Consider the following 17474-nt stretch of genomic DNA (forward strand, 5'->3'; position numbering starts at 1 on the left):
AGCGTCAGTTAAGTCACAAAATTACAAAAATGCCTATTAAAGCTGCAAAACTGTGCATGCATGTATGTGCATTACATTTAAAAACATCTCTTAAATGCATGCAGCCTGAAATATTCTGCAATTCAAGATCACAATAGAGTGCAAAATGATACGCTATGGAATTATTTTTATTTATAATTTAATGCACAAGTAGCCAAATGCAATCAAAATGCAGTTAAATGTGGAAAACATGCTAATTTGTCGTTAATTTGTAAAGTAGGGCCTACGAAAATGAAACCACATTTAAATGCATAAAATAACTCATTTTACTTTCTTACATTATTTTCCTTTGTACAGAGCTCGATTTAGGTATGACAAAAGTGCTGCAATTAATTCATTTTGACAACTAATATAATGTTAAACATTGACTGATACCTTTTTCAGAGTTAATTGATTATATAAAATTCAGTGAAGGTTGACTAGAGTTATCTGCATGTCTCATCCATGAGTGGGCCTATGCAATGATGGAGAACAAGATTGTGGGGGTGTTAAGACCCAGACCCAAGCGTACTGAGCAATAAAGCTAGTGAGCCCTTTTATTAAAATACCTGGAGCTTAGGCAATACAAAAATAGTCATTCACTCAGTATATTTGATGTAATTCACAACTATCTGAGTTACAATTAAGTACAAATTAACTGTATTCAGTTGTGTTTTACGCACTAAAACAATCCAGTATTTTATAGTCAAATCCATTTCTATATTGAAATAATGAAGATTTCTGTGACACCCCAGACTGGTTGCTGGCCCCTTCCTGGCCACCACCCCTATGAAAACATCCTGGCTCTGCCACTAGCTAAAGCCGCCTTTCCACTGCACACGATATTCGGACACGACTGTCGCATTTCTCCCCCTAGTGGCAGTCGCACAGAACTTTCAAACTGGTCGTGCAGCAACCATCACCTCTGCATATTCACCAGCGGTAAAATTAATAATTTTAATGAATATAATTAATGTATGAACGCATCGTCACAAATCATAATCCCCAAAATAAAAACATAGTATGTTTTATGGGGCTAATCAACGCAAGTAACAATTTAATAATTATTTCTGCCCTAATTATTCTAAAGCACCATTTTATTTGTTTAAAGAATAATGTTAAACTGAACAAAATATTGGTAATTCTAACCTTACGCTCATAGTTTTAAATAGAATACGTCACATCCGGTCGGGCGGTCGCATACAGTCTAGCCGCAGAAGTTCAAATATTTTAACGCATCCGAAGCTCAAATCGGATCCGAATTTTCCGCATACGCATATGATCGGAACTTCATGCAGCCCCCGCCCTACTCTCCATTCGAAATGAATGACTTCCGGTCTGTCGCTTGTCGTTCGTCGGATATAGTGGAAAGGCAGCTAGGGCAAAGCGATTAATATCAGTTTATTTCTGAGTATGTCTATTGCTAGTATCTCTATTTAAAAAAAAAAAAAAAAAAAAAGATTGTAAACAAGGATTCAAACTAGCCACTTTTCACTGAATTTCACTTTTAAATTCAAAATAGGCCATCTGTGTAATTCAAGTAGATTCGATGAGCTGAAAACTCTTGCTACTTCATACTTAAACCTCTGGGGTCTGAAGGTGTTTTGGGGGCCTGGTGAAGTTTTGACATGCCCTGACATTTGTGCTTTTCTCAGTTGCTTATAAACATATAAATGGCTAAAGTCTAATAACACTGTAATCAGCACAAACTGGGCTACAATAATATGTTGTTGTTATTATTATGACTATACACAAGTAAAAGACCCTTTGCAGTTTCAAACGATACCTTATTCTTATCTGTACGATCAAAACTCATGGAGAATTTTTAGCTCTTTTTGCGGTCATAAGGAAAATATGAGACGACTCCAGGGGGTTAAATACAAAACAATGCTGAACTTTGACAAAAAAGAGATTTTTTAAATGTTATAGTGATTTTATAATGTCTAAATATAAATCCATTAGCAAAATATGTGAAAAGAACTGTATTACAGAGTGGAAATGGTAAAGGAGACAATAAATGACCCTCTGCTGCTATTTAGTGGCCATAGTGGGAATCATGACATTCATTTTAATGAGCAATATTACATGTGTTTGAAAATAAAAAATGTGTTCTAATGCCTGGGGTCTGTCATTAGGAGTTAAAGGGGATGTTGTGAGACACACTTTTCTTTTTTTTTACTTTTCACTTTTTTCCCTATGGTATTAAAAAAGGGGGAAGGGGGTGCAAACCTTTGTCCCTTTTTTCACTCCTGATAAGTCTGTATCCTTCCATGCACAAGCTAGTAATGGGCTTTTGGTCATTGACTTGCAGAAAGTTTTCTGCGCGAGTTAGTGTTAGAAGCTACTAGAAAACAGGGGGGGCGCCGACACCAATCTTGCATACCTCTCGGCAAATGTGCAGATGCACCCCTGCCCAAGATACTTAATTTTTGTGATGATTTATTAAACTGACCAGAAATATATAGCCTCACAGCGCGCATCCCCACATCTCCCCCTCACACTGACATAATTTCATGTGAATGTTCACGCGATATTACCGTAATTTTACATTCCAACTTGTAAAAACCATTCATGTCCTCGTCCTTTTTATGAGCTGTTTTCTGAAGCTTTCTCGCTTCTCAAGACGGCCACCGTCAATAAGCACTGCTCTTTAATTGTGCTCTAGTCTCTGGTCAAATGCTCTCAAACCACTGTAGTCTAATCTGTAGCCTAATGTAATCTATTAACTACGCACATCATAACATTTTAGGCAAGTAGGCTATCCATATTATGACAAAATATTTTAATAAGTCTGAATTTGAATTTAACCTGATCACGTTTAATAAAAATATATTTTAAGTTTAATTATAACACGCATGTCCACTATTATTCAAACAACAAACAAATTATACAGCGAACAAAGAACATTTACATTATCAAAGAATATTACTGAAGTGTGAGTGTAAGCACTCTAAAAAAAACTATAAGCGATAATCAGTGATGTTGTCTGCAGTGTATGATGAATTAATCGGTTACATCGCATGTAGGTAGGCTACATCTGCACTTTGTTGTTTCTGATGAGAGAATTCGATAAAGTGCATTGACCAAAACTTTTGCGTATCAGCGATGTTAATATTTAGTAAAATCCCCTTAAATAATAGAAATATTAAAGAAAAAATTGAGCTAAAAAAAAAAAAAAAAATTTCACAAAAATATATTGGTTCGCATATAGGCTACATCTTCATTTGTATGTTAAACTATAAGAGTTTGGGCTGTTTATAGGATTTTGTCAAAAATCCCCCACTGTGGCCCCGCCTGCCACATCAAGCCCCGTCTGCAAAAAGACGGTCACTGCGACACTCTAAAGTGATGAAACTAGAGCGCCATGTACTTTTTAAAACCATTTTCATAGGCTTCACGTTATATTGTCGGCTCGGAAAATATGTAAATACGCATTCCCAGTAGCTGCAGCTACACTGAACAAAATTATAAATGCAACACTTTTGTTTTTGCCCCCATTTTTCATCAGCTGAACTCAAAGATCTAAGACTTTTTCTATGTACACAAAAGGCCTATTTCTCTCAAATATTGTTCACAAATCTGTCTAAATCTGTGTTAGTGAGCACTTCTCCTTTGCCGAGATACTCCATCCACCTCACAGGTGTAGCATATCAGGATGCTGCTTAGACAGCATGATTATTGCACAGGTGTGCCTTAGGCTGGCCACAATAAAAAGCCACTCTAAAATGTGCAGTTTTACTGTATTGGGGGGGTCCGGGTGTTCCGAAAATCTGTCAGTATCTGGTGTGACCACCATTTGCCTCAAGCAGTGCAACACATCTCCTTCGCATAGAGTTGATCAGGTTGTTGATTGTGGCCTGTGGAATGTTGGTCCACTCCAATTCAATGGCTATGCAAAGTTGCTGGATATTGGCAGGAACTGGAACACGCCGTCACATACGCCGATCCAGAGCATCCCAAACATGCTCAGTGGGTGACATCTCCGGTGAGTATGCTGGCCATGCAAGAACTGGGATGTTTTCAGCTTCCAGGAATTGTGTACAGATCCTTGCAACATGAGGCCGTGCATTATCATGCTGCAACATCAGGTGATGGTCGTGGATGAATGGCACAACAATGGGCCTTAGGATCTCGTCACGATATCTCTGTGCATTCAAAATGCCACCAATAAAATGCACCTGTGTTCGTTGTCCATAACATACGCCTGCCCATACCATAACCCCACCGCCACCATGTGCCACTCGTTCCACATCAGCAAACTGCTCACCCACACGACGCCATACACGCTGTCTGCCATCTGCCCTGTACAGTGAAAACCGGGATTCATCCGTGAAGAGAACACCTCTCCAAAGTGCCAGACGCCATCAAACGTGAGCATTTGCCCACTCAAGTCGGTTACGACGACGAACCACAGTCAGGTCAAGACCCCGATGAGGATGACGAGCATGCAGATGAGCTTCCCTGAGATGGTTTCTGACAGTTTGTGCAGAAATTCTTTGGTTATGCAAACCGATTGTTGCAGCAGCTGTCCGGGGTAGCTGGTCTCAGATGATCTTGGAGGTGAAGATGCTGGATATGGAGGTCCTGGGCTGGTGTGGTTACACGTGGTCTGCGGTTGTGAGGCCGGTTGGATGTACTGTCAAATTCTCTGAAACGCCTTTGGAGACCGCTTATGGTAGAGAATTCACGGGCAACAGCTCTGGTGGATATTCCTACAGTCTGCATGCCAATTGCACGCTCCCTCAAAACTTGCGACATCTGTGGCATTGTGCTGTGTGATAAAACTGCACATTTTAGAGTGTCCTTTTTATTGTGGCCAGCCTAAGGCACACCTGTGCAATAATCATGTTGTCTAATCAGCATCTTGACATACCACACCTGTGAGGTGGATGGATTATCTCGGCAAAGGAGAAGTTCTCACTAACACAGATTTAGACAGATTTGTGAACAATATTTGAGAGAAATAGGCCTTTTGTGTACATAAAAGTCTTAGATCTTTGAGTTCAGCTCATGAAAAATGGGGGCAAAAACAAAAGTGTTGCACTTATAATTTTGTTCAGTGTATATCCCTTCTAGCCTTAAACACAAATCAGACAGGAGAGTAGATTAACGTTTATTTAAATTTTAATTAAATAAAATACTTTCTGATGTTAATTCATGTTCATTTCGTGCTTTAAGTAAATATGAAAAGACGATCGGTTCATGTGTTTTAACTGAGGCAATACGGTGATCTGTCACGACACATTAAAGAGCCACAAAATTGTATTTATTGTTTGAATTTCTTTAAAAATGACCAAATTTGAAAAGTGCAACAGTAACTAAGGAGGGTGGGTCTTTGCAAACGGTCAATTACAGCAGTATATCTCTCTGGCTTAGTGTCAATACATTCCCTGAGAACTTCAACACTAATGTTATCCCATGCCTTCTGCAACTCAAGCCAAAGGCTTTCCTTTGAATGTACAATAGATCAGTCCAGTTTATTTTCCAACTCACCCCAAATTTGCTCGATGATGTTGAGGTCCAGACTTTGAGGGGGCCAGTCCATCATTTTCAATATTCTAGCACAGGGGTGTCAAACTCAGTTCCTGGAGGGCCGGAGCCCTGCAGAGTTTAGCTCCAGCCCTAATTAAACACACCTGATCCAGATAATTAAGTCCTTCAGGCTTATTTAAAAATGACATGGTTTGTGTGTTGGAGCAGGGTTGGAAAAAAACTTTGCAGGGCTCCGGCCCTCCAGGAACTGAGTTTGACATCCCTGTTCTAGCAGATTCCTTCCATCGCAGGTAGTTCCGGCAATAGTTAGAAGAATGTTTAGAGTCTTTGTCCTCTTGGAAAATAAATCCAGGCCCAATAAGACAACTCCCAGATGGTACGCTGTGCCTCACCAGAATGTTGTGGTATACTTTCTTATCCATGATGCCATCAATTTTTATTAAGTCACCCATTCCTGAGTGTTTAACTGTTGGCAAGAGGCATTCATTTTTATATCTCTCCCTCTCCATACACACTTCGCTTGTTGCCAAACTGTTCAAACTTGAACTCATCAGTCCACAACACTTTATACTAATCTTGCTTTGTCCATTTCTTGAGTTCTTTTGCAAATTTCAGGCGTTTCACTCAATTTTTCTCTTTCAGTAATGGTTTCTTTGCTGCTATTCTGCCAACAAGTCCTTATTCTCCCAGTTTCTGACGCACAGTTTTTAAAGACACTGTTGCACCATTAGTCATTGTGGTGTTGATCTCGTTATGCAGTTCTCGTGAGGTCTTTCTTCGGTCCTTATGACTGAGAATTTTGAGATGCTTCACTTGTCTGTCTGAACGTTTCTTTTTTCTGCCACTCTCCTTTCGGTTCTGGTGTGAATTGGTGGCATCATGGCAGTCTAAAGTGTACTTAACAGGGCTTGAACCGCATCCCACGTCCTTGGCTATCCGGCGGTAACTCCAGCCACCATCGAAAAGGGAAAAGCTTCTTCACCTCAGCCATGTTCAAAGAGCAACATGTTCTTCAAGACTACTTCTAGAGGCTTTGAATTTATACCAATTGGTGGTGAGGTCTCAGTGACAAAACCCTGATGTTACCAATCACTTAATGAGCAGGATAGACCTTGTACATTCAAAAGAATCACAGCTGTGTCCTAAGACACTTGCATCACCATCAATTTAACCACGATCACACCTGACAATGATTACACAAGTAATTTGGCTTCTTCTGTGAGGGAACATGATTGTGTGACATTGACTGTTATAGGCCTAGCTTGTTCTTTGTAAGGATATATATATATATATATATATATATATATATATATATATATATTGTACTTCTCTTTTATGAGTTTAATGCATCCTTTTAGTTCTGAATTTTCTATTTAATTCTAACTTCAAACTTTGAAAGGGTATGTGTAGAAAGCCCTTACATGGTTTGATTTGTATTATGCTAATTACTAATCAAAGATATACACTTCCTCGCTCATAATAAGCCAGATTAATTAATATTAGAATGAGGGTAAGAATAAAAAAAACTTTGTGTACACACCTGTTTTGGCAGAAAATCAGCTTGAGCGTCTTTTATGTACGTGCAAATAAGCAATATTAAAATGACTAGTGAATGAAACCCAGTGTCTTTAGTTCTTTACTTGGATAATGGTTCTCAATTTCTATCTTTTCTCTCACACGGATACAGGAGGCAAACGTCAAGGTACAGACATAGATTAAAACAAAGGAAAGGTGCAAAAGGTACAGTACAGATGGTGAAAAAAGGGAGGAGGCAGATGGAGGGGATGGTGGCTAATGTAGGATTTAATTGTCAAAGCGCACCACCTTCATGCTGTGGTGAGAATAAAACGCTTTGTGCCAGCAGGAATAAAACCTCAGCTGTACTCCAGGCCCCAGAAAGCTCTCACACAGATGGTGGGAAAGAGAGAGAGAGAGTTATCTGTTCCACAAAAAGTCCATGATTCAAAAAAAATAAAAAATGGAAATGGAAAAGTTCAGCAGTCCTTCTGAAAGGCTGACTGAATCATGACAAATTTGTCTCTTTGCAGAATCACCACTATATTTTTTTGTTTTCTTCCATCCATTAGCCTCAACCCTAGAGTGCCTATAGATGATTTTTTATATACTTCCTGTCTATCCATATGCAGACATATTACCAATCCAAAAATGTTAATACACAAACGCACAGCGAGAATGGTTTCATCAATATCGTGTAAGCAGCAGAATCATACCATTTGGATTTAAACTGATGGAAACTCATATGTTTACCATGATTAATGGCTAGCATCTAGTGGGAGGTAGTGATGAGGAGACCCTTATCTAATGGGCAGCATGTTTCAGTTTAGGAAAAGTGTGTGACTGTATTCTGGCGTTAAACAGATGGCATCGGATTCTGTCTGTCTGGCTGTCTGACTCATTGGCATCTGCTCCAGCTGGCATGGCAACTCACCTTGGCACAGACTGGCACCTCTGCGAGATGGTTTGCTCCTCTATAAACAAGCAAAATTCAAGGTCCTACTGCCAGTTTGTGCCCAACAGCAAGGAACTTCTCCTTTCACATGTATCCTTTTGGCCACACCAAAGCTCACACCATCTCTGTTGGTGACAGACTTGATATTTCAAGGTGAAAAGAAACCTGATGGTTAGACTGGAGGCCGAATAGATTGATTTATATACTGTATATAATGTATATATATATATATATATATTTCTATGCTGAATTTCTGTCAGCCAACTCTTTTTTTTTTTTTTTTTTATTATCTTAGAAGTCACTGACATAAGTATCACATGCACATGTATCTCTACAGGCGTTTCTTGCCGCACAATAGGGTTTCTTCCTGCTCAAATTACTATTAAGTCATCCCAGTGGGCAATATTCATCTTATTAATTAATAATCTAAAATAATTAAGCAAATTAGCAAGATGTCCTTCAAGATAATTAATGCTCAAGTCACTGTGTCACCAGTATTGTCACAGTGGACTCTGGATGTTTAAGAATACATTCATAATTAATACTCCCTCTCATCAGTTTATTAGGATTTGGTGGTTTTTATGCAACTTTAACCTCATGGGAATAAACAAAAACACAAGATTGATTGACATTTCTGGGAAAATTAACACTGCATTTCACATTTAATGACAATTAAATGTACTCAAAATAAGAGAACAAGTCCATTTAAATTTTGTCTCTGTGTTGAAGAGAGGAAAATCATTTCACTGAAACAAGCCACTAGAGAACTGCAGGATTAATTAACATAGTCTAATGAATCATTTGTATGTGCCGCATGCACTGACAGGTCTTAAGTGACCCGAAGTGTGTTTTATTGATCTCAGACATGGAGAGTAATTTATCAACATATTCCAAACAAAATTCTATCACCGAACGCAGTTCATCATAATGCATTGTGCTTCATTGCATCTTGCATCAATGCCACATGCAGCATTTAGATCCTTGTTATTTGAATCAAAACACAAGTTGGAATATTTGACAGTCAAACAGAGTAAGAGAATCCAGCAAAAAAAAACAACATTGCAGGTGACCCATGAAAGATCACAGTGTTGCATTATTATGCAAATAAGCAAAACCCACAGTTGCTCTACAGAGAGTCAGTGTTGTAATCAATGACTAAAATTAAAACTATTAAAAATCATTTTTCGGTAAATTAAAATAAAGCTGAAATAAATTTGAATATTAGATGAAAAATGTATCAGAAATGTTGCTTTGGCTAGTAACTAGGATAAAAATAGAAAAATTACTAAAACTATCAATATACTATAATAAAATAAAACAAAATAAAAATAGCTATATACAGGTGCATCTAAAAAAAATAATATCGTGAAAAAGTTATTTATTTTTTATTTTTTGATAAATTATTTCAAAAAGTGAAACTTTCATATATTCTAGATTCAATACATGTAAAGTAAAACATTTCAAAAGTTTTTTTGTTTTAATTTTGATGATTACAGCTTTCAGCTCATGAAATCAAAAATTCAGTATCTCAAAATATTAGAATATTTACATTTGAGTTTCATTAAATGATCATCCCTACAGTATAAATTCTGAGTATCTCTTGTTTTTTCAAACCACAATAATGAGGAAAACTGCTGACTTGGCAATGGTCCAGAAGACAATCATTAACACCCTCCACAAAGAGGGTAAGTCACAGAAGGTCATTACTGAAAGGGGTGGCTGTTCACAGAGTGCTGTATCAAAGCATATTAAATGCAAAATTCACTGGAAGGAAGAAATTGGGTAGGAAAAGGTAAACAAGCAACAGGGATGACTGCAAGCTTGAGAATCCTGTCAAGCAAAGCCGATTTAAACACTTGAGAGAGCTTCACAGGGAGTGGACTGAAGCTGGAGTCAGTGCATCAAGAGTCCCCACGCTCAGACGTCTTCAGCAAAAGGGCTACCAAGCCACTTCTGAAACAGAAACAACGTCAGAATCTTATGGGCTACGGAAAAAAAAAGAACAAGACTGTTGCTCAGTGGTCCAAAGTCCTCTTTTCAGATAAAAGTAAATTTTGCATTTCATTTGGAAATCAAGGTCTGGAGTCTGGAGGAAGAGTGGAGAGGCACAGAATCCAAGCTGCTTGAAGTCCAGTGTGAAGTTTCCGAAGTCAGTGATGATTTGGGGTGCTGTGACGTCTGCTGGTGTTGGTCCAAAGTGTTTTATCAAGTCCAAAGTCAATGCAGCCGTCTACCAGGAGATTTTGGAGCACTTTATGCTTCCATCTGCTGACAAGCTTTATGGAAATGTTGATTTCCTTTTCCAGCAGGACTTTAGCACCTGCCCACAGTGCCAAAACCACTTCCAAGTGGTTTGCTGACCATGATATTACTGTGCTTGATTGGCCAGCCAACATGCCTGACCTGAACCCCATATGGCAAGATGAGAAACAGTGGATCCAACAATACAGATGAGCTGAAGGCTCAATAGTGCCTCTGCAGTGCCACAGGCTGATTGCTTCCATGCCACACCTCACTGATGCTGGAGTTTGTGCTAAAGGAGCCCCTACCAAGTATTGAGTGCATAAATCAACATACTTTAAAGAACTTGAACTTTTCTTTTTTGCAAATTCTTTTTTGATTGATCTTAGGAAATATTCTAATATTTTGAGATTGTTGATTTTTGAATTTCATGAGCTGTAAGCTCTAATCATCAAAATTAAAAAAAACAAAAAAACAAAAAAAAACTTTTGAAATGTTTTACTTTACATGTAATGAATCTAGAATATATGAAATTCACTTTTTGAAAGAAGATACAAAAGAAAAAATAACTTTTTCGCGATATTCTTTTTTTTTTTTTTTGCACCTGTAATATATATATATATATACACACACTAAATCAGAGAATACACTTTCTGTAGCTTTGGATACAAAGAATATCCTAAATATGGTCTCCTCTCAGAGTCCAGCATTTTTTGTTTCTTTCTAATCTTTAACATCACTGTACACACATAAAAAGGACCTGACCCAGTCTCAGCAGTGTCTTTTGATGCCCTGCAGGTTGGCACTGAGTGTACTTAAACTGTTTTAAGTTTTCATATATAAAATGAAACCATTAATAGCATTCTCTGTAGTGCCATTTGGACATTTTAGAGTTATTACAGGCTCCGTTACAGCAGTGTTTATGTGTGTGTCTGAGGATTTATCTGTCAGTCGTGGTTGCTATGGTTTTTATTTTTCACTCTTTATCATTTGTGTCCTATAATTTAAACAATGCCTAATAATATCTAGGCATACTCAAGATACATATGTTCTGGAAATTAGCTAGACTCACCCATATCACGTCCTCTTGTCTATATGGTCTCCAGGTTCGTCCAGAGTCACTGTACTGCAGCTGGTAGCGAGTGACCCAGTCAGAGCTGCCCCACCGACCCTGGGTAGCAATGGATGTGACCTTCAACCTGTCCCGTAGGTCCAGCTGTAGCCAAGGTTGTTGGTCTTCTCCATTTGGAGACCATCCCCCACCACCTAAAGGGACAGATTAAGAGCCAGTGCCTTAAAAAATACAGAGGAACAGACTTGGGGCATAATTCTCCCCACAATTCAAGCACTCACTAAGATTTCATACTCTTGTTCATCATGCTGACAGGACTGAAGCTTAGTGGTCAGAGGAAAAAAATGAATTAAATTTGTTCCAGCAGTTTTGTGGTTGAGCCTCTCTCTTTTTGTGATAGAAATCACCAACTTATCCCTGGAGGACAGCAGACAGACCTCAGCGCAGTATAATGTTACAGCAGTTAAAAAAGGCAATTTGGAAATTACACAGCATATTTCTACACTTGTATGTCTTATTTTTCCTGCATCGATTGTTCAGAAAGGAGACACTCACGCATACACACAACAACTTCACAGAATTCTTGGAAATATTTGTCCACCCACGCAGATGTACTGAGTACCCACCTCCTTTTCTTTTTATTTCGCCAGAATTCAGTAAATGGTACCTGCAGGAAGGATTATACTGGCAGATAGGACAATCTATAAATCGAGCAAGTGGTACATTAAAGGAGCTGTGTTTGATTTCTGCAGGTCGCATGATAGCAAAGAAATTACATGTACCTTGGAACAACGATAAAGAACACTGCCCACGTTTTCTAATGCAGAATTTTCTTTTGGTTTCTAAAATAATTTCTGGAATGAATGCAGAACATCTTCAGAAACTGCAGCCTTTGAATCTGCCGAAGAAATAGGCTCAAGTTATTTGTGCATGTTTTTTTCTACAACAATTTCATAATTATTATTTTAATGACATGTAAGCTTCCACTGCGTGATGTAACCTATTTTAGTACTGTTAGAATTCCAACGGAATTCTAGATACTCCAGGGCCATTTTCAGTTTTGTCTTATGTTTATATCAAATGATATAGTTAAGTAATAATCTCACAAGCAAAAGTGCGGTTTTTCACAAATATCAGCATGACATGACATAATGCATACATCTGTAAGTTTCTAACAATTGGCATTGTAAAGGTCAAAATATTGCCTATATATAGTGGAAAAGTTCTTGAAATATCATATAGTTATCGAGAAAACCCCAGAAAATATAGAGAGATTTTTTTGGTCAATATCACACACACTCCTAGCTCAAGTTAAAGCTTCTTTTCAAGAGAACATCAAGCTGGGGTGGAAAAGGAAACCCTCAAGGTCAGGTGTGACAGGATTGCCTCGGGGCAAGTCAGAACAAGATGGTCAGATAATAAATGCTTCATCAGTGCTGTTCAGTGACTGGGTACATATCATCTGTGAAGATTTTCGCAAAAGGTCAGGATGAACACTCTGAGCTCATTACATTCCAGTGCAGCCTTCATGAGGAGGAAGATAAAACATTCTTATACAGCATGTGCATCCAGAAAATGTATTTTTAGCCCGAGCAATTTATTTAATTTATTAAATAATTTACAAACTGACACAAATAATAAGCGCAGACATAAATTACAACTTACAGATCCTGTATTCCAATGACCATCAGAGGCAGATAATGAATAGATGGGTAGATCAAACGATAACAACATTTGGTGTCTGTACACGTTTGGATCAGGCTGGCAGTGACTGGGAACGAACTGCCTGTCTGTGTCTCAGAGCAAAAGGAAACCTCCTGCTGTTACTAAGCAAGAGGAATGACGAGAAAAAGAAACGCCTTGGGGACGACAGGGACAAGCCGACATATCGTAGCCCACTTATTACCGCTGCAAGACACCGTTGATTCAAAAAGTTACGAATCCACTACAGAGTTTGGTAGTGTGATCATTTGTGAGTGGCACCAAGCATCATAAGGACATTTTTGGAGTGTGTTTGGGTCATGAGGTTAAGCATCTTACAGTGCACAAAACAAAGCTCTCAGAGGGCCTTGGCATAAGCTGGTATTTATGACATGTCTATGCTTAACTGCTTAATTGGCTGGGGAGTTTTCTCAAGTGCTTCTACAGACTGTAATCAGCTGCTGATTGTAAGGATGCATTAATCAAACTGCTCTCCACCTCCCTGAAGTAAAAACCACAACACGTTTGCTTAGTCATAATTTATACAGTCCTCTTGTTATACCCTGTGCTTTGCCAAAGCTCAGTCTGGCATAATAGTTCGACAGTGAGTGTTTCAGGATCATTAAGCGAATCAAGAGCAGCCATTATACTCCTTCTGGATTTGATTCCTGATGGTTTTTGGGGCTGCTGTTGTTCAGGAAACATGCATCCACTGGCATTTCTGATTTAAACAGATTCAACCAAAAATTATAATAATAATAATAAAAAAATGTCATCATTTACTCACACTCCAAACCTGTTTGGCTCTCTTTCTTCTCTGAAACGCAAAAAGGTTTTGGACACAATTGTATTGTATGGATTTTAAAAAAAATAACATAAAAAAATAACAGGCATCTTTCAAAATATCATCTTTTATGATCCACAGTAGAAAGAAAAGGTCATACAGTTTTGGCAATTGACAATATTGTAGTGTAAAACTATGACCATGGCTGCGTTTATTGGTGCCAGTGATTTTTACTATCTGCTTAGGATTACAATGTTGTTGGCAGCCCCTGGAAAAGCACTGAATGAGAATGTGTAAACATGGATTTGAATATTAACTGACACCAAGCATTAAGGGAGAAAAAAAAATCCCTTGACAAATAACATCTGATTACTAAAACTTTTTAAAATTCCTTTACCTTCCTTCGAGTCCGAATTTACATTTTGAATGGTTGTTGCATATTGTCATTAGAAATTTATGTTTGTCTATGTCTTGTCACACTTGAGAAATGACTTTTAAAATCTTAAAATGTTGCTTCAGGCACAGCTAATCACCAGAGCTTTTCACATCAGTACTGCTCATGGACACCAGCAGACTGTTACATTCCCTTCAACGAAAGTATAAAGTCTTATAATACTTTGTTGCAGTGTTTGTGGAAGTTAAATCGCATTATGTTAGGTATTCATAAAAAAGCTTTACGTCAACACTTTCTTCTGACAAGGACAAATTTCCCTTCTGCTTAATTCTCTAGTCACATAAACACAGACAACTGTGGATGTTATTTGGTACAAACAGGGCAGGAAAATAACAAGACAGGAGCACATACCTTCTCTTCTGTTGAGTTTAGCATAGTGTGGTGACCTTCTGTCAGAGAATTTTGATGAGTTCTGGAAGGAAGATGGGGGTAGTGTCGTCACCAGTGGCTCTTCACAGTAATCTAGATAAAAATATGATGAAAACTTGCATTACAACCAAAAACCTTTAGTTGTACTTTTGAAATACAAAAGAGCAAATAAAAATTACTTTTAAAAGTATTAAGCAAAAATCTATTTTTATAGGGGAAATTTTGAATATTCTACTCTATACTATATCATATGCTTCAGTGATTATAAAAGGAGTGTTCTTTACTTGCTGATTGTGTAATTACATCACAATCTGAAGAACTTTTAGATTTTCTTGAGACTTTGTGACTTTTCCTAACTGCACATATTGCTTCGAGCTGATAAATGGTCCACGCAGCACAGCTCAAACGAATAGTGTGGTTTCGTTCCCCTTTCATTTCGTTTGATGTTTCTCAGATGCAACAGAAATGGCAGATCTTATCAGATGAACAATGCGGTGATCACACCAGTGCGATCTGATCACTGATCACAAAATGCAACCATTTAATTGCAGCCTTGCAGTGATTATTCAATCTTATATAAATATTATTACATGATTTATATTTTACAATGATTATATAAATGATCTTATTGCATGCAATAAATATTTTTTGTTTGTTTGTTTGTTTTGCCGGATACAGTTTAATAAAAAGATAATTTGAGCTCATTAATGGGGTTCAAATCTGAAACAAAACAACTTTAACTCTCTTTTAATTGCAGTGGCAGAGCCTCATATTGCAGGGTGTAATGTAAAGACATCTGCTCTCTGCTAAGATGGCCAGTTTGTGAGAGTTAATTAAAGTCTTGAGTCTTGCAAGCTGTCACATGTAGCCTGCCTTTCATCCGCTTACATTGTGAGTGCCAGTCTGTCATTGACCTCAGTCTGTTTTTAAAGAATTAATTTCAGTGTTTCATGTTTGAAAATGTCTGGATTGTCAGGAATTTTATCCTCCTTCAAGATCTTGAGTTTCATAATAGGATTCAAAACCAAAGCTGGGAAAAGGGAGGTTCAAATGTGAGAATTTTTGAAACCGGTACATTATGTGACAGTACCAGCTGAATCAGACAGTTCATTCAAATCTTGTCAGTTCATTAAGGTAGTGGCAATTTTAGTCTTTTGATTTTTTTTTTTTTTACTCAGTGTGGTTGGCAAGAATACCCATTTGCTAAAGGTCAAGGCCCTTTTCAGTTTGGATGAAAGAGACTGAAAAAGCATTTCTATGGCCATCAGTTGTATAGCGAGGAATGTACAACCAATTACAAACTGCTTATCATATATCACCCATGTAAAGACATTATACAGATAACCATGCAACCAACCCTGAGCACACAACTGCTTTTATACGGACAAAGACTAAATGCCATGAAGGTCATGTGAGACCGCACCGGATGTAAGACTATTGTACCTTAAAGGTAAATAACATGGCGTAATTTGCTTTTCTTGCATCCTTCAACGGCCTTTTCCATGGAAACACACAGATCAAAAGAACTCTAATGAACCGCAGCTCGACAGCCCAAACACATTAGTCTCGAGCCTCCAAAATATGCATGTATCGTCAGAATAACAAAACAATGAACAGCAGGTTAGGGAGCCATTAGTTGTGTCCAGGGAGCATTTTAAAGCTCTCTCCTGTTTCAGCAGCGTAAGCACTTTGCAGCACTCTCCATGGACCAGGGTAAAAAATATATCCTTATTTAGAGGGCCTTTGCGTTTGTGGCAACATTTTGCCTGACAATCACTCATTTGACATTGAATTGTCTACTCCCCGTTTTGACTCTCCCTATGGCCATTTCTCCATCTCTTTTGTTCTCTCCTCCTCAATCTCGCCCATCTTTCTGTTCACCCACTCTTCAATTTCTACTTTCCCTCCTCCTCGCTCTCGCTCTCCATCTCACACATACACACTCCCACTTTCTCTTCAACTTAATGAGAAAAGAGAGAAGTCTCACCATTGTGAAGGGGCTCACATGCATTATTGTCACCATAAGGGAGCTATAATCTGAGTCAGCAGTGCTCTCCACTGCATCAGAGAGAACAGCTGCAGCATCGTCCTTTCACTCTCGGCTAAGCAAATGACACGCAGCAGCCCCCTCAGATTTACTCCTCCTGTAATAAGTAGCATTTTAAGAAAGTTCACGGAAGAAAAGTGATGAAATGTCCTACTTAATGTTCTGCAAAGTTCATCTGAGGTTGATTTGTTTGCACTGAAAATACAACCTCAGGGATTATAAATGATATACCTGACGTTTATTTGACACCCTCAAGGGTATGACATCATTTGATGGGTACAACAAAATATTTCATGTTTGAATTCACAAGAAGGACCTTATAAATTTCACTGAAGCACATATTTCTGAACTTCTGCATGTCCTGAAAGTAATCAAGCCCTTTCTGCGTGGGAAAATTAATAAACAGCCACTGTCAGGATTATAAACACACTGGAGGTCTTGTTGACTCCAGTGATATTTCTAACAGGATTTTTTCATTAAATAAAGTTAATTTCCCAATGGAGTGTCTAGACCCAAAGATGTTACGGATGATAAGGGCACACAAAATTGGACTAATGTTTAATTACCATAAGCAAAGACTAGGGATGGACATATTCACACTAATAATCCCATTTAAGATTTAGAAACATTGTATGTGGAAGAAACAAACAAACAAGGGCTAAGAATAGTACATGATACACTGTGAAACTGATACTGCTAGCTTTCTTCGGTTGCTTGTTGACCCATTTTGAGAGAAACTGACAATCACTTCAAAAGTTGAGAGAGTGAATTTGTGTTGAAATTCTACAGATCCTGCCATATATATTTAAAATTTTACATTAACCT

General features: G+C 38.0%; 1 protein-coding gene across 5 annotated transcripts in view; it reads right to left on the bottom strand.

The window, feature by feature from the left end:
• Window positions 1-17474, bottom strand: part of cntnap5l (contactin associated protein family member 5 like) — a 73615-nt gene that overhangs the window by 42344 nt on the left and 13797 nt on the right. For 4 of the 5 annotated variants that reach the window (XR_009273495.1, XR_009273496.1, XM_058792342.1 and 1 more), the window contains exons 2-3: window positions 14585-14695; window positions 11295-11488 (exon numbers count right to left, since the gene is read on the bottom strand). Coding sequence is in view for 2 of the 5 variants with exons in the window: in XM_058792342.1 (XP_058648325.1) it covers window positions 11295-11488; window positions 14585-14695 (305 nt within the window). In the remaining 3 variants the exon portion in view is untranslated. Of the gene's footprint in view, window positions 1-5511; window positions 6508-11294; window positions 11489-14584; window positions 14696-17474 lie in introns of those variants that run through there. The other variant, XM_058792344.1, reaches the window with a different exon arrangement.

The sequence above is a fragment of the Onychostoma macrolepis genome, chromosome 11 (assembly GCF_012432095.1).
Source record: "Onychostoma macrolepis isolate SWU-2019 chromosome 11, ASM1243209v1, whole genome shotgun sequence".
NCBI classification, from domain to species: Eukaryota; Metazoa; Chordata; class Actinopteri; order Cypriniformes; family Cyprinidae; genus Onychostoma; species Onychostoma macrolepis.